This window comes from Cercospora beticola, chromosome 4 (assembly GCF_033473495.1).
Source record: "Cercospora beticola chromosome 4, complete sequence".
NCBI classification, from domain to species: Eukaryota; Fungi; Ascomycota; class Dothideomycetes; order Mycosphaerellales; family Mycosphaerellaceae; genus Cercospora; species Cercospora beticola.
Genome location: NC_088938.1, coordinates 470,849 through 490,865, shown reverse-complemented (window position 1 = coordinate 490,865; position 20,017 = coordinate 470,849). Strand labels below are relative to the sequence as shown.

General features: G+C 52.9%; 9 protein-coding genes across 9 annotated transcripts; 2 read left to right on the top strand and 7 right to left on the bottom strand.

Moving 5' to 3' along the window:
- Positions 1–82: 82 nt before the first annotated feature.
- RHO25_005815 (uncharacterized protein) lies at positions 83–1,264 on the top strand (the record flags this gene model as incomplete). The annotated part of the gene is made up of 1 exon (XM_023596690.2): positions 83–1,264. The coding sequence occupies one exon, from the start codon at positions 83–85 to the stop codon at positions 1,262–1,264; it is 1,182 nt and encodes a 393-aa protein (XP_023452356.1).
- A 284-nt stretch (positions 1,265–1,548) lies between these two features.
- On the top strand, positions 1,549–2,748 carry RHO25_005814 (uncharacterized protein; the record flags this gene model as incomplete). Its single annotated transcript, XM_023596689.1, has 1 exon — positions 1,549–2,748. One exon carries the CDS (start codon positions 1,549–1,551, stop codon positions 2,746–2,748), a length of 1,200 nt encoding a protein of 399 aa, XP_023451705.1.
- Positions 2,749–2,907: 159 nt separating this feature from the next.
- RHO25_005813 (uncharacterized protein) lies at positions 2,908–3,918 on the bottom strand (the record flags this gene model as incomplete). Its single annotated transcript, XM_023596688.2, has 2 exons — positions 2,908–3,095; positions 3,168–3,918. The coding sequence occupies 2 exons, from the start codon at positions 3,916–3,918 to the stop codon at positions 2,908–2,910; spliced, it is 939 nt and encodes a 312-aa protein (XP_023451706.1).
- A 1,138-nt stretch (positions 3,919–5,056) lies between these two features.
- On the bottom strand, positions 5,057–6,473 carry RHO25_005812 (uncharacterized protein; the record flags this gene model as incomplete). The annotated part of the gene is made up of 5 exons (XM_065602704.1): positions 5,057–5,178; positions 5,235–5,474; positions 5,527–5,844; positions 5,899–6,140; positions 6,196–6,473. 5 exons carry the CDS (start codon positions 6,471–6,473, stop codon positions 5,057–5,059), a joined length of 1,200 nt encoding a protein of 399 aa, XP_065458776.1.
- A 791-nt stretch (positions 6,474–7,264) lies between these two features.
- RHO25_005811 (uncharacterized protein) lies at positions 7,265–8,322 on the bottom strand (the record flags this gene model as incomplete). Its single annotated transcript, XM_023596686.2, has 5 exons — positions 7,265–7,351; positions 7,566–7,789; positions 7,883–7,955; positions 8,016–8,173; positions 8,232–8,322. The coding sequence occupies 5 exons, from the start codon at positions 8,320–8,322 to the stop codon at positions 7,265–7,267; spliced, it is 633 nt and encodes a 210-aa protein (XP_023452360.1).
- Positions 8,323–9,499: 1,177 nt separating this feature from the next.
- Positions 9,500–10,764, bottom strand: RHO25_005810 (uncharacterized protein; the record flags this gene model as incomplete). The annotated part of the gene is made up of 4 exons (XM_023596685.2): positions 9,500–9,995; positions 10,048–10,329; positions 10,389–10,591; positions 10,651–10,764. The coding sequence occupies 4 exons, from the start codon at positions 10,762–10,764 to the stop codon at positions 9,500–9,502; spliced, it is 1,095 nt and encodes a 364-aa protein (XP_023452357.2).
- Positions 10,765–12,117: 1,353 nt separating this feature from the next.
- RHO25_005809 (uncharacterized protein) lies at positions 12,118–12,711 on the bottom strand (the record flags this gene model as incomplete). The annotated part of the gene is made up of 1 exon (XM_065602703.1): positions 12,118–12,711. One exon carries the CDS (start codon positions 12,709–12,711, stop codon positions 12,118–12,120), a length of 594 nt encoding a protein of 197 aa, XP_065458775.1.
- Positions 12,712–13,476: 765 nt separating this feature from the next.
- RHO25_005808 (uncharacterized protein) lies at positions 13,477–15,065 on the bottom strand (the record flags this gene model as incomplete). The annotated part of the gene is made up of 2 exons (XM_023596684.2): positions 13,477–13,727; positions 13,778–15,065. The coding sequence occupies 2 exons, from the start codon at positions 15,063–15,065 to the stop codon at positions 13,477–13,479; spliced, it is 1,539 nt and encodes a 512-aa protein (XP_023452358.1).
- A 448-nt stretch (positions 15,066–15,513) lies between these two features.
- Positions 15,514–19,047, bottom strand: RHO25_005807 (uncharacterized protein; the record flags this gene model as incomplete). Its single annotated transcript, XM_023596683.2, has 1 exon — positions 15,514–19,047. One exon carries the CDS (start codon positions 19,045–19,047, stop codon positions 15,514–15,516), a length of 3,534 nt encoding a protein of 1,177 aa, XP_023451924.1.
- Positions 19,048–20,017: the final 970 nt, after the last annotated feature.

Sequence of the window (20,017 nt, the reverse complement as noted above, 5' to 3'; positions counted from 1 at the left end):
AGCAGCTTCGACAACATTTTTTGAGGGACGCCTTTGCTTTGCGACACATGCGCTGACACTGCGAATCACTCACTCTTGCACCATGCCGTCGTGGGCGCCTCTGACCAAGGAGCAGCTGGAGCAGCGGCGCATCGTCAATGTCAACGCCGAGACTGTCTCCAACGTTGCATCCACCGACGTTCCTGGGCACTATGGACCCGCGCAGGACGACACATGGAATCTCGAACGATTTCGCCAAAACCTCCAGATCCAATTTCACCACAACAAGCAGTTCGACTCGGCTTTTTCGCTCGTCGGGGTAGATGCCAGCATCGCAAATGCCTTTCGACGAATTCTGCTTGCAGAACTTCCTACTCTCGCCATCGAGGATGTCTACATGTTCGACAACACGAGCATCATTCAGGATGAGGTTCTAGCACATCGCATGGGTCTGATTCCTCTAAAGGGTGGCAAAGAGGGCTTGCGGTGGATGCATTGGTTCAAGAAGACACCTCCCGAGAGCGATCACGCCGCTTATGCCCAGTTTATGGCGGAGCAAGAAGAGGAGGGCGCAGATCGATCAGCAAGCACACCTTCAGATTACAACACGGTCGTCTTGACATTGAACGTCGAGTGTCGGTGGAAGACTATGGAGGAGGATGGTGTAGACGGGAAAAGGCTAGCGAAAGAAGGATCCACCGACCCGACGGAAAAGTACGTGAACAGCAACGTCTATGCGCATCAGATCCAGTTCGAGCCGCAAGGTGTCAGGCAACCAGAACTCTTTTCTGGCGAGAATGCAATCAGACCAGTGAACCCAGACATTCTGATTGCGAAGCTGCGACCCGGGCAGAGAATCAACATGAGGATGCATTGCGTGAAAGGAATTGGCGCCGATCATGCCAAATTCTCACCAGTAGCGACTGCTTCATATCGGCTGTTGCCAGACATCAAGATCACGAAGCCGATCCTCGGCGCTGATGCGAAAGCATTCCAAAAATGCTTTCCGAAGGGCGTCATTGGAGTTGAGGACGATGCTGAAACTGGCCAGAAGAAGGCTGTCGTGAAGAGCGCATTCAAAGATACCGTCAGCAGGGAATGCTTGAGGTATGACGAGTTCAAAGACAAAGTGAAGCTCGGGCGCATACGCGACCACTTCATTTTCAGCATCGAAAGCTCAGGACAATTCGACAGTGACGAGCTCTTCATTGATAGTATCAGACTGCTGAAACAGAAAGCCCTCACTTTCAAGAGACATCTTGAAGCAGTCGAGGAGGGACGATAAAAGGGATCCAAAAGTTGTATCATGATTGAATTGAAGCATAGCGGAGGCGTTCTGGGTCACGGAAAGCATGGCGCAGGAGCGTCTTTTGGGAAGCCACAAATGTGTTGATATACCCAAATTCAAGCGACTTCCAATCTTCGATCACCTTCGCACGCGCCTTCACTTTCTCTTCAACGGCTCTTGCTCACAACAGAAGCAAATTTCAACCTACTGTGTTCACCCACCTCATCCGACATCGCAATATTCTCACCTCGAGCAGCATCAGCATCAACATTAACATCATTATGTCCTTCACCAAATTCTTCAACCCTCCGCAAAGAATCCAACCCGAACCCGTCAAACCTCAAAAACCCAAATTCAATCTCAATTCTATCCCTCCGTCCTTCGAAGAACTCGAAGAAACTCTCCCCCTTTGCACAGAATGCCACTATAACCACGTCCCCCAAGAAGATCTCACCTGGCCAACCGAAGGCCGACTGACTCTCTATCCTTGCGAACGGTTTTGCGAAGAGTGCCATGAGGATGATTTCAATAATGCGCGGCAGTTGCGTACACATATCATCACATACCACGAGAAAACTTTGGAACGTGAAGGGCGGCCGAGTGCTGTTACGATAAGGCGGAGGAGAGTTTTGAGGAAAAATGGGAGGGGAATTGTGAGGAGTGGGGCGGAAGTTGCGAGGGTTGTGAGAGGGGAGATTTGTCCGGGTAGTGAGGCTGTTGTTGGTGGGGAGGATGATGAAGAGGGGAGTAGAGAGGGGGAGGAGGAAGAGTGGGATGGAGAGGAAGAAGAAGAAGAGAACATGTCGGATGCTCAGCAGGAGGGAAGTCGAGGCCAGAAGAGAAAAAGCGAAGGACACATCGCAAGCCCCGAAGGCAGCGACAAAGCAAAGAAGCAAATGCGAGACGCAATCGCCAACTCAGGTCTTCCCAACGTTGTACCAGAAGGGTGGGAAACAGGCGCCTTGGGCATTCCTTACAATCCAGCCAACGTAGTCCGAGGTCCAGGATCAGCGAATCTAGTGAAGACTGCAGATTTGCAAAAGATGCCCCCGCCGCCAATCCCTGGGCCAGGCAGTACGCAGAGAAGGATGAGTATAGGATCAGCAGGAAATTCTTCAACGTTGAAGACGAAGCCCAAGACAGGAGACTTCAGCATTTTTCACACGATTGGTGCAGACTACGATCACAGACACGAGCCACCACCTGAGTTGAAACGTGGAAGTTTGGGGATTCTGTACGATCCGGCTGAAGTCTCAAATGGCGAGGAGGAGGAGGAGGGAGAAGATGGCGGAGTGCCGATTGAAGACAGCTCAGTGGAGACTGAAGCCGAACGCAAGGCTCGTGAAATGGACGAATTGGCTGGTAGCTTCGACCAAGGTGATCCGGGTGATGTCCTGGATTCTTTGTTGCCTTCGGATGACGAGGAGGAGCTGGAGAGTTCAGGTCCGGACGAGGATTCCGAGCATGAGATGGACGATTGATAAGAATTGTCATTGTATACGAGAAGCTAGAATACGTTTAATGGCTAAGTCATTTTTCCTGTCTTTCTTTCATCGATCCTGGGTATCTTGGTATCGTGGACTTGAATAAAATCGTTTGAATTATCGTTGAGCCTTCGAACGGAACGTGACGTGTCTCGTTCACACTGGAGAAATGTCTCCTTTATGTGCTTCGATTGGCGAGTCTCGATTCATGTTCATGTAGGCGGAGAAGTCGACGCCTTCTTCGAGCATTAGTGATCGGCGTTCGGTTGGTCTGACGGGACTGAATCTTCGGACGTGCTGATCGTCTTGGGGAGGAATGCCCAGTGCGAGGCGCTGCTCTTCTGCTGTTGTTTCATAGATATCAGTATCTCGTGCGCCTGAGTCTGATGTGCGACCTGCGAGTGCTGAACACATACCTGACGCGGCGTCCAGCGCTGCTTGGCTAAAGATTGGCTGTATCTCCACCATAGCCTCAGCTGGAACCTGGTTGACGGCGAGATATTCGTCTTCGTACTGCTCCGGAAGCATATCTGTATTGATGCCCAGACTATCGACAACTTCCTTAACGCTGAACAGTCTGGTGATTTTGTTGCACTCGATGTGCAGAATATTGACAGTTTTGCCGCCGTTCCGCTCGCTCCACTTCAAAGCCCAGTCTTCGGCGTGAGTTTGATCTGTGAATATGCTGATAAAAGGACTTCCTTGTCGAGAATTCCAGTCCAAGTGGTCGTTGGTGAGTTGTTTAAGCTTCAGATCTGTGAAGCCACGCGATGGGTTTGGGAAGATGGAGGAGGCTTGGAGGCCGCCGATTGGAGTTACTGTTGTCCATGCGCCTTCATATTGCACGCGGTAGCCTCGAGTGGGCTTGCTGGTGTGTCGCAATCGCATCCATACTGTAAGTTGATCGTATTGATCGCTGGATGCTCGCTTGTGGCTCCGCGACGAAGCGCCTTGCTGAGGTGAGGGCTGGCGAGATGTCGCCTTTGGAGACAAGTCGCGAGCATCACGGAGTAAGGCGATCGCCTGCTCGAGCGTGTCGTCTGGGATGGTCTGTCCCTGGGCGAGAGCGGATTGGAGTGCATTGACGGCGCGTTTGACGTTCCTCCTCCTCTGGCTCCGGCTCTCAGAATCTCTCGTGTCGATCTCGGGGCTGGTCATGCTGGGCATTTTGTTGTGTGGAAAGTCCACTTGTGAATGTGTAGTTGGTGAGTGCAAGGCAGAGGCGCAGCGAAGCCTCGTGCGCGGAGACAGCAAAGGCTAAATACACAATCTGGCAACCACGACGGACGTGGAAGCTGCGACCCAGGATAGAGTTTGGAGGACACTTGACAAGCTAAGGTTCAGGTTTTCATGCAAGCATCCGGGTGCCTGACTCCTACAAGATTGGCCCAGTGACCAGTCAGGCAGCTCGTAGATTTCCTTGCCCTACTTGCCAGAGTCAGTCCGAAAGTGGGAGCACTCCGGTCGTATGCTTCGTGACCGTTTGTGATGTGGGTGAAACGAGAAGCACGCCCGCTCGTGTCGGATTGCTGTTAGAGATTCCGTGCTTGTGAGTCCTCGGCAGAAAGCTGCACTACAGTCCCTGGAAGAAGGGAGGCGCAGGAAAGGTAGGTCCAGGTTACTGCCCTTCAGTCCTTCGGGAGCAGTGGTATTGTTTCGTTTGGCTCGTCTGCGGTCTCCACGTGAGGTCGGCCGAGGCAGTTCGTCACAGGGGCAATGTCTGATATTCCAAGCGGAGGAAGCTGGAGGAAATGTGCAAGCTCGAGAGCAGATCAGGAAGATGAAGCAAGTAGATGTAGTCGACGTACGGAGAACACGGGGAGTGCAAGTAGGCCACGAACAACAACAAAGGGACGGCTGATGTCTAGTCTCGATGGCGCATCGCCGCGGTCTAAGTTAGCCCAACGCGTGATGGCGGCCTGCCCGAAAGCGAGAGGCTCCGCGTCGACTTCGCGTGTGTGAGATTGCTGCCGTTGCCATCACAGCCTTGCAGGATCAGGGGCGTCGCGTCTCGCCCCCGATTTCACCGTTGACTTGCTCTTGCACGGCGGCAAAGACGCTCCTTACTTTGATGATGTTGTTTGTGGATGGAAAGGAGGGCCGGGACGGGGTTTCCGGAGTCAGCCAGCCACTGAGTCCGCCACAGCCACTAACTTAACTACTTTCACCAAGAAACAAGCATTTCCATCGCCAGAATCTGTCTCCTCTCACCTCTCGCACGCGACATCCCACCATCTTTCAGACAACATCGGCCATGCTACGACCCAGACGCGGTAGGATGCACTGACTTCAATATCTCGTTACGCTACTCATATCTATAGCACAGGTGTCCGCCCGTCGGGCTCATTATATCACGCACTTTCACTTTGTCAAAGTACGGAGAAATACTGAGATCATCATCTAGGCCAATGCCTGTCGCTGGCGGCGCTGCGCACTGTCAGCTATGGCTGCATACTTCCTCACAAATGGAGGCGCCGACTTACCTTGGCTCCGTTTCCGCAAATCTGCATACGATTCTGCTTTCCCCAGCGCGAGCGTTCGATTGTCCAGGTCTATGCTCTGCCAAAGGATCCAGATGAAGTCTAGAGCTGCGTGATGGCACGGGAACCATGGGTCGCTCGCAGCAGACGGCACGTCCGCATTCGTCCCGCCCATGAATACATGTGGGAGCTGGTGGACGCCAACCGGCCAGGATTCGATGTACACGCCGAAACCGTCGATATCTGCTTCGGCGTCAGAGAGAGGCACCTTCCCACACACCACAAGCCAACTCACCTTTGAAGTTGTTGATTGTGAATGTGACGTTGTCGTACGTCAAGTTCCCAAGGTACTTCTTGTCAAAGTTCCGTTCGAGGCACCTGTCATTGAGTCCAAGTCCGTCATCCTGTGGGTTCTGTGTACATGCATCGTTCCCTGCTGCTGGCCCAAGATGCACTCTCCAATCTTTCAGTGGCCCTTCTGTGATACAGTAGCAGCCTTTCTCGGGAGTATCTTCCTTTCCATTCCCACTGAGTGAAGTATCTGACCCATCAAATATAGGATAGCTATCGATCGGCTGGCCATAGAAGCGAGACCAGAGCCAGTATGGTTGTCCTAGAAGACCCTCATCAGCTTGCTATCCTCCTTGGAATACTGCGAACGACATACCTCCAGTATATCCGCATTCGTCTCGAAGCGCCTTCTCCAATTCGTGAAGATACAGCCTATGGTATGCAAGCAGCTTAGGCGATCGGTGAACGTCGTCCGAAGCCAGGATGTGCGCTACTACAAAATCATCCCATCGGGTTTTGGCACCGGGCGCAGCATCCTTGGGCGTTCTGGACGGCTTATCATGCAGACACTTGCATGCGTCAATATACTCACGTCGCTCATCGGGAGTCAAGTCGCTCCTAAGCGATCAATCAGCATTTGCCGTGGCGCCGCCTCGCCCATATGCCAACTCACCACTCCTTTCGCACGATGATATTCTCTTCCGTACAGCCCTCACCCAAAACATCTGACAACGTCGAGAGATACCGCCCATGCAAGTCTTGCAGCAGCGCCTGGGCATTGTCGACCGGACCAGCCAGAATTTCATGGTCGAGCTTATCCTCTTGGTCATTCGCCGGTGTGAACGATAGTCCTGCTGCATTATGTGCTGGATTTGGCGCTGCGCCTCCTCGAATGGCAAACCAAGAACAACTCCATATTACAAAGTATACCAAATTACGAGTCGTAGCCATGCTCACGCAAAGCGAACGTCGGGCTGATGGGAATGCCGTATCCTGACTAGAAAGGTTAATGAACAGAAGCACTTAGGAGAGAGAAAGTAACGATGGACAGAAAATACGGGAGGCTGACCTCGGAGAAAGCAAGAAAGGTCTGTGGGCAACTGGGCACTCCTGTATTATTGTCCCCCATTTGCAACCTTGTACCTGTTCTGCTCGTGTCTGCCCCGGATTTAGCATCATCCTTGGCTGAAAAGCTCTGTCTTTGCAACTAAGTTAAGCAACACAACCTTGTTCGAAAGAAGTTGGGGCAATCCTTGAAGAAACAGGTCCTTGTGCCTGATCCTCACTGCAGCAAAGCGAAAAGTTACATGGATTCTATTGGATCGGAGAAATACACGACAGCTTGTGAGCTGATGAGAGCGACAGACAATGCTGTAGCTCGAAGTGTGTCATCATACGATGGATGGTAAGGTCTGGAACGATGAGCTCTGCTGTGCTGTGTCAGGTACGGCACGGAACTTTCTCATGAATGGAGAGCTTTCGATTGCTTCGAATTCTTGTTTTTCTTGTGACAGGCAGGGACTACCCTGTTAAAATGAATGGAATACAACAGAACAGACCCTAACACCGACACCGACTGAACTCTTGTACCAACTTCATCATCAAACACCACTGCAACCGTGACGTCTATTTCCCCCATTCCGAAAATTTCCAATGATTGTTTGTTTGCTTGTCTTGCGTTTTCGTGATGGGCTTCGACTGATACCGCCAAGATAGAAGTGTTCATACCTAAGAAGTACCTCTCAAACGAGCAGTGATGAACTGTGTTCCGAGATTCTGGGTTGGTGCGTCGCTGCCGTAGCGCAAGTGTGCAGCGTTGATTCCACGACCTATAGCAGTACGTTCAATCAAGTCAGCAATGTACTGTGAAAAAGGCTTTTTCGGATTCTACTGTGCTGCTGGGATGTCGGTCATGTTTTGCTTACCGTTCGTCGTATCGCATACGCCATCACCCTAGACGACACGTCAGCACATTGTGATCACAGAACACCTGAAAAAGGCAAAAGCAGCAAAAATGGTTGGGGTCTTCCGAGTGAAACTTACAAGAATACAAACATCCAAAGTCTTGGAAATCCAGTTTTGAGGGATACCTTGAGAGAAAGCACCAGAGAGACCATTGACGTTGCGGGTTGTGGTTCCGCCGTTGTTGTCGACGTTGCAGGCGAGACCGCTTTTGTGGTCGGGGTTGCCGATGAGGAGGACGCCTTTTACGGCGGTGAAGGCTGCGCCGGTGAGTTGGGGGAGGGCGTCGACTGTTGCGGCGGCACCTGGGTTTTTGAGGGGAATGGGTTAGTTTGTTGTTCAGATTTCGGGGTTTTCTTTTGGTGATGCTGCTGTGGTGAGGTTCGTTGATGATTTACCTTGAGAGTATCCTTCCAAGATGAAGCATTCGTTGGCGTTGGTTCTCAAAGTGGATGTGATTTTGTTGACGATCTGGAATTTCCATGTCAGTTTGCTACGTGGGACAACCTATTCCAACGTGTCGTGACTTACGTCGCGGGTACCAGCAGCAGAGTTTTGGCTGAAGCCGGCAGAATAGACGGTGTTGTAAATCTTGCCGCCGGAGACTGCGCGTTGGACATTGGAGTTCATCGTACGAAAGCCTGTGCTTGGGCCTTGAGGTTCTCCGGTGCCGCGGGTGTTGATGATGGCTATTGTACAATGTCAGAGGTCATGCCGCTGTGTTTATGCAAAATCGTTGGAGCATACTGTAACTGCTGCAAGAAGCCTGTCTCTCGATGACTGCTGCGCTGGCAGAGCAGGCCAATGCGAGCAAGGCGCCGAAGTTGAATGCAACCATTTTGATTGATGGATTAGAATGTTTGTGTGGTCTTGAACTGAAGCTGTAGCGATTGAATTGTAGTCTGTGTCTGCAATCAACAAAGCTACCGTCTTCACACCTCTTATATATAAACTCAAGTCACATCTTCAAACAGCCCCAGCTACTCCGAGATCTGATCGACTACACACAACTGCCTAGTCTCAAGCCAGCAATTTACTAAAGAAAGCAGCTCTGCTCGCACAGCGAGGTCCCATTCGTCGGCTCGCGCTCGAGCACTCGCCTTTGCTTCATCATGTTGCACAGGATGTGAAGTCCATCTTCCTAAGCGAGGATAAGGCGACTGGAACGCTACCCGGGGACATGACCGATATGGCAAAGTCGGTGAGGTCTCCGATGGGTAGGATTGCATTGCAGTAGCACCAATGTCTCAAGATGGGCAAGGTTGAAGAAGAGACAGCTCTATCAAGCCCGATGTGGTGATGTTGTAGTTGGGCTCCATTGCAAATGCCTCCTTTGTGTTTTTGCAAATTTTGGGACCTAGGCTCTGATAGGAAATCGCATCTGAGGCTGCTACTGCCCGCGTATGAGATTGACACTTTGGCGTTGAAGTCAGCTTATGGCCATCGTGGTCCGTAGATGACCCGATGAGGACCGAGGCTGTGTCGAATTGCTCGAGCAGTGAAGTTTGGGTGCGATCGTGCGAGGGCGATGTCTATTGGCCCGCGATGTGATTTTGTCGTGAAACCGTGCCAAGCCAGAGATCCAACAGCCTCACCAGACGGGTCGCATGTTCCGTTGCTCTGCGATCGGTAACCAGTCTGATCATTCTGTGCAATCGCGACGATGACTATGCAAGGTAGAGATCCCAAGGGAGAAATCTCCAGCGGTTTCCAGACTGCTGCCCATCGAGTGCCTCGCTCGAGATGGACCACGTGGGAGAACAGTGAAGTCTCTGGTGCAGTGTGGCAAAGATGCCGCAGCTGGCGATGTTCCCTAGCTGGGTCGTTTGAGATAGCCCTTAGTCCGACTGAAGGTTGTGCATGTTGACTAGTTCCCTCTCGGCAACTTGTCCGTTGCATTCCAAATCAGTGGTGAGGTGTGCAGATCGTCGAAGATCCGGACGTGTTGTACTTCGCCCATATCATCATTGTGAATGCCGAACGCTTTGCCGAATTTGTTGATGCAGACCTGAATGTCATCGTTCTTTCATAACATCACGAGCCTCGTGGACGACTGGCAGGTTGTTGAAGTTTCGACCTTTCTCCGTATCAGTACCAAAACTTCCACCGCTGCGATCAGTGGAAACGTCGTTGCCGCCTCGATCCAAGCTTCCTACCTCCAAGGCTCTCATGGCTTCTGCTCGTGACACCTCGATATCATCCGCAGCTGGCTGAGTGCTGCCAGAATCCGTTGTTGCACTGGCCCCAACGCAAACCATGCCAGTGTTCAATGCGCTGACATCTTCGGACGCTGCGCGTCGATGACTCTTGATCCAGCGACGTCGCAGGAGACCGGCCATGGGAGGCATGTTGGCGCAGATGGTAGACACGTGGACCTCGACCTCTGACCACATTCCGAACCAACCAAAGTCCCAAGACACATTCGTGGAGTTTCGCAGAGGGAAGATGTAGACCAAGCGGACGATAGAGATGGCTGTGGCGGCAAACCCAGTTATGAAGATGGCGGAGATCCTGTCGACTGGTCAGCAACTAGACGCTAAAGCATTGCTGGTGCAGTACGTACCAAATCTTCCACTGACGTGATATACCACGGACACGGCTGAGCAGGCCGAGAGGAAGAAGCAACACTACGAAGTCGAGCCAGATATTGCACGCTGCAATGGCAAAGACAGTGATCTGGAAGTTGATGCCGAGTAGCTTCTGTCGTGGAATGGCAGTATCTCCTTCATAATAGTAGAGAGGCCAAAGGGTTGCCAGAGCTCCAATCGTGAAACCCAACAGTCCGGCCATACATAGAAAGATCGTCACCCAGCACACATGTCGGAATGTCTTGTTGTCTGCTACCCTGTATATGATATTTTAGCTTGGATTCAAGGGAATTCTTGAAGTCATCAGTCAGCTTACACGCGTAGATACAGCAGTACCAACGATACCTTGGCGCCAAACGTCCCGATGAAATAGGACGGCGCGCTGGAGAAAACCCAAAGCGTGGCGACTTTTCGAAGATCCTTGGTCACGGCCCAGCTGTCCCATGCTGCATCGTCGTCACTCTTGAGGACCAGGATAACGATCATCTGAATGGAAGAGGCCCATACGAAGAGAATTGTCTGTCAGATACGCATTTATGTCAGTCCTTGCAATGTCACATGCGACTTGCTAACTTTACCCAGTCATCCCACCAGAAACCAGGACCACCCATACGCTGCCAGCGACTGAGGAGTCGTCCGATCATAGAGATCGTTGCAGCGACGAAGAGAAGAGAGGTCACCAGGTCTTGCATCAGTCCGCGATTTCGAGGTTGGATGTTGCATGTCTCCGCACGAAACCGTTGCCATTGCATCAAGTCTGCCAGTGTCGGACATGATTTTTGCACGCATAAGTTGATGCTTGTGAAGACCTCGCTGCCGTAGCCTTGGCAATAACAGTCGGCCGCGAGCGTGCATGAAAGTCGAGTGAGTTCATCTTGCTGGCACGTACGTGCACATCCGGGAAGCTCGTTGAGCGAGGTCTCATTCACTTGCCTCGTGGGGTTGTCGAAACGGAGAGATGCTGTGACATAGCTGGAGCAGGTGAGAAGGGTCCACAGCACGATTGCTCTCATCGTTCACTCGCCATATGGTTGCAGCGGCGAAGGTGGACCGTAGTAGAGCTAAATAGATTAAATGCCCGGCAGTTGGGCGTACAGCCTCTTTACATGCTCGAAGATCTGACCAATACACTGACTCGATGGCCTGTCACATACCTTTGTGGACATCGGCATTGAAATCAGAGTTTCCCGGCCGGAGGATTTCCGACGTATCTAGCCCCTGCCGCTCTCAGCGAGAGTTGTACGCAAGTAATAGGTTGCGTACGTTTGCCGATGGCTGCAGCAGACTAGACTAAATAGTCGACTAGTGGCTGGCTGTTTTAACGTTCTTGATTGTAGAGCGGACTGGCACACCAGACATCTTGTAAGCGTGTGCATCCCAACAGAATTGGCAGACTGAATTTTCCCCATCTTGTTCGCTGCCAACTTTCGACGCGGCTGACAGTGTTGCTTCACCTGTTGTGTCTCAAGACTAGGTAGATGCATTGCCTTGAGTGCCTGTGAATACGAGCGATGTCCATGCCGGCGTAAATAAGCATTGTCGGAAGATGCAGTCTTGAGTCTCTTGACAATGGCAAGCGCAACTGTATCTGTATATCGTCTAGCGGCTAATTCGGTGACGACTCCTAAATGCTGAGTTGATACGTGGGGCGCAAGAGGGAAGCAGGTTATAGGTCGCAGGTGTTGGTGTTTGACTCGTGGCCTCACGGAAAATCCGGCTTCGCTTCTTCGGGCAGGCGCTTGTGACCTTGTGCTGCTCGCCGCAGGAAATGATGCCGGGACAACAACACAGCCGGATCGTCTTTCGGCTTGCCGGTGTTGCAGATGAGAAGAAGTGGGCCGACAGATGCTCTGCTGCGATGCTCCTGCTGGTTGTTCGTCAAGTCATTGGGGCCGATCCGTCCGGTACCGTGCCGTAGAGCAAGAGCCAAGAGGTTCCATTATATCATGAAGACATCCATCACCAAGTCTCTGTCCGACACCTCTAATCCGCAACTCTAAGCACTAACCAAGACCATGTCTTAACCCACAACCAACTCGCAATCATCAACTCCCATCATTCAGCGACTGTCCTCTCAACGACGACATAGCCAGCATCTTCCACACACCGTTTTCCTTCGACCCATACCTGGCGAATTCCATAACATTCGTATGCTCGACCCTCACAGACCCTATCCCGCCCAGAAAATATTTGGCGAACACGAATGCTCTTCCGGTATTTTCATCTGCGTGCGCGTTCACTTCTCCGCATTCCACCATCCAGCTCACTTTCTCGGCGTACATCTGTTTCTGCCATTCGAGACAATTTTTCAGGCTCGTGAGGTCGTGGCCCCAGTCGTGGGCCGGGAATAGATCAGCCTCCAACACAAAATTGGGAGAACAGTGAGGTGTCCAAGGGTAGTTTGTGCCCTCGAAGTTGCCTGTGTTCGCGGCGTGTGCGATGTCTAGTGATATCTTCTCGAGGTGCTTCTCCACCAAGGATTTTGTTACTGGTGTCGCGCTTTCTGTTGATTTTAGGATTGGCGGCTTTTGAGGACGGGACTCATTCTGTTCTGACTTGACTGCTGGGCTTCTGTTGCGTGGTTCTTGGGGCTCGGACTTTGGCGCTGGTGCGAGCGTGGTGTTGTTATGGGAGGACATTATCGCAGTGTCCACACTTCCGTAGGAAAACTTGTTATCAATGCCAATGTTATAGCCCGCAAGGCGACGCTTCATGTGCACCCTCTAGTTGACAATCGGCAGAGTCTGGTTGGACTGACGTTCCAGACGATCCAGTACTGGACGACCATCATATATGCTTGTGAAGAGCCATAGCTCCAGGCTTTCCTATGCATCGCACGTATGTAGTGACGGTCGTATACCTCTGCGTCGGAGCAAACTTCCGTATCAGACGCCAAAGAAGAACTCTGTCAAGGTTTCTTATTCGTGTAAGAGAAGCCATGCGCGCCGTGCGATCTGTTGAAACAGGGTAAATGACGGTAGTCTACCCCGTGCCGAGTCAGCTCTACTCGTCTCTGGATAAATTAGATATAGTTTCCGGTTGGAATGAAGTCTAACACCAACTATCCCTCACAAATGTTAGACAGCCAAGTGCCGAGTACTCAATCTAGTAAACGGAGCTAGAGTAAGTGCTGAGATTGTTGGCATCTTTCGGGAAGATCGGGAAAGCGAGGGCCGGGATGTGATCGCGTTTTGACTGCCAACAATAGTAGCATAAGTGCTTCTTGATCGCGTAACATAGGTATCTCGTCTCGTAACAAAAGGGAAGTGCCAAACAGCGGCCTGTAGTCAATCCTGCAACTTGTCTCCTGTATGACAAGATTGTCGCTTCCCAAGACAACACCATACACTCCGTTCCTCTTGCAACATCCTTGTCCTGCACTTGGGTATAATAGGCAAACGCAACTAGTCATCCTCGACGACGATCTTCTTGGTCATGCTCTCGACAACCTTGCCGTAAAATCGCTGAGCATGGTTGCGGGGAAAGCATATCTCTTCGGTAAGATAGTCCGGCAGCAGCTCCAATAGTTCACGGTCACGGCTCTCATCGAGAACTGGCTCGTAGGCGAATTCCGCCTCTTCGTGGCTGAGGCCGGAAGGAGTCTTCGGATTAGGAGTCGTGGCATCGTTGCTGACTGAGAGATGGAATTGTAGAGCTGGACTCTGTTAGTATTGCGAAGGTTAGAACACTGGAAACACGACTTACTCCCATTCCTGCCAGTCTGAATGCAGTTGTAGACATCTTCTCCTTCGTGCCGCCTTACACCACTGATGATCAGTCCCGTCAGATCCGCGTACAGATTCTCCTTCATTTTGGCCACTTTTTGCGCCTCGGACTGGTTGATCGAGATGTTGCTATTCTTCTTCGCCGCCGCTTCGAGGATCTTCGTTTCCTGCGCAGTGTTCGATATTTGTTGTCGTGCTGCGTTCAGCTTCGCTTCCAAAGATTTGACTTCGTTTTCCGCAAGCTTCGCCTTGTCCTTCAGCTCATCACGTTCGGCCTCCAATTTTTGATTCGCAGCTTGTAACGAGGCAACGTCTTTCTGCAGACTTGTGGTCTCCGATGACCCGGTAGAAGACGATTTCTTTGCTTCAGCGAGCTCCTTCTTGAGCGCTGCTATGACATCCTGTGCATCCTTGGCCTTTTGATCACTGGCTCTCTTTAGTCTTTCGAAGTTGCTTTCTGCGCTGGTCTTTCCGATCTCCTCCAAACTTTCGTATTTCAATTGCAGACTGTCGTATTTCTTGGTCATCTCATTGAGCTGTCTGCGAAGCTCTGGATCACCGCCTCGTCGTTCTGGAGCCGACGCACTTCCTGATCGCGAGCGCACAGGCTGGTATGTCGGTTGTGCTGAAGCTGCGCGCCCACTCGGTCGTACTTGCAGCAGATCTCCGCGCGCACTGGGTCGTGGCAGCAGAGGCTGTACTGGCACTGATGGCGCACGTTGCGCATAAATACGCGTTGGTGGCGGCGTAGGCTCTTTGTCAATGTCCATACTCTCAGGATCAACTTCGATCGATTGCTCCACATCTTCCACGAATTCTGGCTCAGGTTGAGTCTCTGGAATGGTCATCATCTGGTCTGGCGAAGGTGCACGCTTTGCGCCGCGTCCTCGCTTCGTAGCCGTCGCATTCTTCGCTGGTTTCTTGATTGCATCTGCTGTGGTCTCACTTTTGCCATTCTTTCGCGTTGCTGTTGTCTTTGCGCGCTTTACCGCAGGCTTCGGCGCTGCTTCCTCAGCATCGAAGTCGTCCACTTCTTCTGTTTCGTTGCCATCTTGGAGGTTGGTGCGGTCTTTCAATGCTTCCCGAGGTTGTCGCGCCGCTGCTTTGCGTTTCGTGGCCGTCGCTTTGGTACCGCTGAGCCGTCGTGCTGCTGCTTTTGCTTTCGGCATTTTGGTGTTGGTCGCACGTTTGGTCGCGGTTGTCGCAAGAAGGTCGTCTTCGCTCTCGTCCGCGCCTGCCGCAGGTCGGGCCTTCGACCGGGGTGGCATGGCAATTCACTTTTGAGATGTCGAAGAACCAGCTGTATGCGCCCGTGTGCGATAATCAATGCTGGTCAAATCGTGTGCACGCGCAAGATGTGCGCCCGCGACACGCGATCGTCAACATCGCGATAAACAAATCCGGCTGTTCCTTCCCGATACGGGGAGGCCTCGGCTCAACGTGCCTTATTTCACGTCCGACACTTCACTGTCCCACTTTCCAGTACAAGATGTGAGAAATCGCATTGACACGTTGTTTCAATGAATATGGAACGTCCCTGAGTCCAATAGCGACAATGAAAGCATTGCGAGTTCTCAAAGACTACGTACACTGCTATTCAACAACAATTGAACGACTGAAGCGCGGCAAAGGGGGTATCTCGTACAAGCAAAGCAGCCTTCCCAAACATAAGGAAATAGTCAAGCTCAACTATCTGGCCGGACTGTCGGGCACATCTCAGATGCTCTTCTCTGGTGGTTCTTCCTGCTTCTGCTGCGTCTGCACATCTAGCATCGAGGCGGCCGCCACTACTGTGCGTGACTCCTGCTGAGATGCGTTCGTTGTACTGAAAGGTATATAACCTGTGCTGCTGAATACTGGGAGCTGGCTAGGTTTTGCGAGCTGTGATAGCATGTTGGTAGTGCTAGCTGGACTAACACTCGTCGCGGGTTCCGATAATGTACTGACCAAATTGGGCATCGAGTTCCCCGTTGAAGTGAACGCAGCTGTGGCAGCTGGTCTAGGAATGGATGTGCTAGCAACATCGTTCACAGAGTGCGAGCTGTCAGTCTGTGGCTCTGGACGAGCGATCGCTCTCTGAAGCTGGTTGACCTCATCTGACGCTAATCGATCAGCTGCATCCTGCCCAATGAAACTAGATTGCTCGACAAGAGCCGTCTTATCGGCCAGCAACGATGGCGCAACATTTTCCTTCGCATGAGTAGTCTCGGCCATCGCAGCTAGTGGAAGCCCAGACGTCGCTGGGTTTGCGGACATGGCCGGGAGTGATAATCCTGTGGGAGCAGCTGCCGCATGAGCAGCGATGACTGCGGGCGGAGCTGGCTCGACGGCGTGGTTTCCAGGAGGTATGTTGGAGGCTGGTTTGGATGCGTTCGACTGTGCCGGGGGCTGTGCAGAGGACTGCGCAGAAGACTGCGCGGCCCTTTTGGCTGCAGCATTGACCCTCCTCGTCTCCGCTCCTTTTAAGGCTCGAGCTCGGCGGTCCGCATTGAGCTTCTCCATCTGTCTACGTTCGTGCTCTTCCTTTGATGCCGGTGCCTTGAGTGTGATTTTCTTGACGCCATTGGCAAGTCCATCAACATCAGAAGGTTTATCGGAGGTGTTGCTTCTGATTGCAGCTGGTCTTGCAGACGCTGCCGCGGCTGCTGACTTTGCAGCTGGCGAGCTGGGTGCACTCGTTGATGACGGCACAGCCCGAGCGCCTTTGGTTGGCACTCTGGCTTTCTTGTTGACAAGGGCAGGCACGGGAGGAGGTTTCATGCTGCCACTGGGCCTGTTTCCCGGTAGAGCTGGCACGGGTGGCGCTGCACTGTCTACAAGCGCGTCGGTCACGGTAAGAGCACTACCGGCACTGAGTCGTCGACTCAACCTTCTCTGCTGTGTTGCCGCTGATTCTTGTGATGGCAAGATGTCAATAGTCTCTCTTCTGCTTGCCCTGCTTTCATTGCGGCTCGCCGCCCTGGAAGCAGCACTTTCATCGCTGTGAGTGCTCTCGGCATAGGCTGGAGCCTTGGCCTTCCGATCCCGCAACTGTCGAGATGGCGCCGCATCTCGCCCTGCAGTTGGGGCCAACTCTTTCTTGACGCGTGGGACAGTGAGTTCTTCTGAAGTGCAACTTTTTGTCTGTCGGTCCTGTGGGATGAGAAGCTTCGATAGCTCTTGCGTGGCGACCACCCAGTCCACCTCTGGCGGTGGAGGGGTTGGAGCTCGGTCGGGTCTAGGCACGTCGCGCATCGTGCCAGATATGGAGCGTGCGAATTTATTCGTGTCGACTACCTTGTAGGCGAACGACTCTGTAGGCGTTGCATACGTGGGCTGGGGCCCAACGCGAAACTTCTTCGCTTGCGGTGGCGGAGGAGGGTTGATCTTGTGTTCGAGGGCTGTCAGATTGTCACTGGTCCACCACATCTTGTCATATCGATATTCAGAGCCTAGCCCATGCGAATTCATAGAAAGCCCGTTCATCTTGTTGCTCAGATTCATGAGCTCGTCGAAGCCGCTGGCCTGCGCTACGACAGGGGCCGCACAAAGGCCCGACAAGTGGCTGAGCACTCCGCTGCAGAGCGCGCGATCACTGTAGCCTCCTTCGAGGACACTGATGACTCTGCCTTGGCAGCCTTCTACCTCGTTGGCGAGTTTAACCACATCTTCGGTAAAGCGAGCGTAAAACTCTGTCGGCACGCTGACTTTATGCCTTTGCATGCCTTGGCCCTCCCATTCACTAGCATCGAAACCTGCAGATATGAAGATTGCCGCATTGGGTCGAACTTTGCCCTCCATGCGAATGCGGTTGCTGTGATGCTGTAAGAACACTCGGGCCTTATCCAGCAGAACACGATATCGCTGTTCGTAAAGCACCCAGAACTCGTCCTCAGTCTTCCACGGCTGCAAGTGCACATTCCATATCGACTGACTGTGCGCGTTCTCGACACACAAGCTTGCTGCCTGAACCTTTGCGTCATCGCCCCATTCGCAAGGGTAGCTATTGATGTCGTGTAGACTGTAGTAGCCAATATCTGGAGTGAGCTTCAGTTTGCTGTTCGGCTTTGCGTTCTGTCGCTTCTCGTTGTTCTTGCTGTTTCGTTGCCACGCAATCGCTTGGCTGCCATCACCATGGTGGAGATCGAAGTCGAAGATGGCGGCGTGAGTCACGTCGTAAAGCTGCGCAGCATATTCGATACCTACGTGCACATTGTTCAACCAGCAGAAACCACTTGGATGATCGGCTGAACAATGGTGACCAGGCGGACGGACAGCGACGAACGCTTTAGTGGCGCTGGCATTGGGAGCAAATACAGCGTCGACAGCATCGGCGACACCACCGAGTGCCCCTTGAAAAGCATCGAGCGACCCTGGAGCGAGATACAGGTCCCCATCATGCAGCTGTTCCTTCCCAGCTGATCGCCCGACCTCCTTGACTCCAGCCGCAAGCTTCTCTGGCGCCGAGCTGCACATTCCTCTCAATTCATCCATCCACTCCGTCCCGTGGACAGCAGTCACGTACGGAGATGTGATATCAATGACGCGGGCGGTGCGGCGAATCTTGAAGGGTGGACGAGCATTGGCACTGCGATTTGGATGTGGTGGGCGATCTCCGCCTTCATGATGTCCACCCAACCTGACATACGCTGTTGATGCTCCCAGCACGCTAGCATTGATGCGCTCCGGTCGCTCCACGATCAAAGAGAGCTGGCCTTTGGTGGTTTTGAGGCGGGACCATCGATGTCCATAGCATGCATCGTGGAGTATAACGACGACGTCAGACTCTGTCCCCTCTTCTCCGTGCGCAAGCAGTTCCTTGGTGAAGTGTGACGCTGCTAGCTGCGCAGATGTCAGGGGCGTGGGCTCCTCAATAGACTCCATCCGTGTCTGCGACTCCCTCAGCCCAGCAATGAGGTTCGAAATAGACCGCTTAGGGGTCGAGCTCTGTTCTTGCTCATCAGTCGCACCTAGCGAAGCCCGCGACGACTTCTTGCGCAGAGCAGGCGAAGAAGCTGGCTTGTTCAGGCTCATACTGCTTGACGAGCGACGCGACGGCGGTCGCGGAGACTTCGGTTGCAAGTTCATTGACGCCGTGGATGTCCGACGCGACAACGGAGTGCGCAGCGTCGGGGTCGGTGGCGCTGAAACTCGCGGGCTATGACCATCTCTTGCGATTTGCTCTACAGCTTGCGACAGTTCGACTGTATCGATGGTCATGCCGATAGGAGGCGGCGCTGTCGGCGGGTCGCCTGGCGTCGTCTGCTCCATGGTTCGAGAGTGAAGAGCGGGTTACGAGCGCCGTCGCGATTGTGCGCTTGTGCTGTTGCTAGGGCGGAGTGAGTGTTTGTTGCGGCGACGTCAACAGAAAATCGGGCTGTCTGTCTCTGCCTCGCTCCTGCCTTGTGTCCCACGCGCTCGAGGGACGTGTATCCCTGTCGATGACGTCCGTGCGCAAGTATGAATTTCAAACTCAAACTTCCGCCCACCAGAGCCGACACATCAATAACGCCGAGAGAACAATTCCCGCAGCCTCGTCCGCACGCGACGCAACGTGCTCGTCGTGCTGGCAGTGGGAGAAGGGGGCTCGCTGCAAACGGGCGAAACACTTCTGGCCAGCAGTGCTTCGAAACGAGCTTCGATATCCAAGTCGTTTGTCGTCCTGGACGCCGGCAGTGGTGGCGGTGGTGGTGCTGCGGCGCGCTGACTGCTGTAGTAGACGCTCCGGCGTCTGCGCCTGGACTCTGTCGACTGCGAGCGTGTATGCGTTTCCTCGTACATGGCGAAATGTTGTTGCAATTGCGAGGAGTTCGCCTGGCTGAGATCTTTTTTTACTGCGTCGCTGGCTGACTCAACCTATGGCAGAGCTCACATATCATAGCAGACCTGACTCGTCCTATAATGGAACAGAAGAAAAGGCGTTCCAGACAGAACACGAGCAGACGCAGCCATATCTACATTGCGGTGCCGACAACAAGCCCCTGATCAATGGCGGGCAGCGCGAAGAGTGGACGAGCGAATACTCCACGTCATGAGATCAAACCAGCGCCATCTCGCCTTCAGTGCCTAGCGCTTCGAGAACGACCTTCCTTGGTTTCAACCACGTACCATTTCATGGCTTCGCGAGCACTAGTCTTCGCCTTTGATACGGCCCGCCATTGAAAGCCCTACAGACATGGCTGTGGATACTCCTCTTCTGGACTATGGGACCGTGATCGACACGGCCTGCGTCCATAAACGC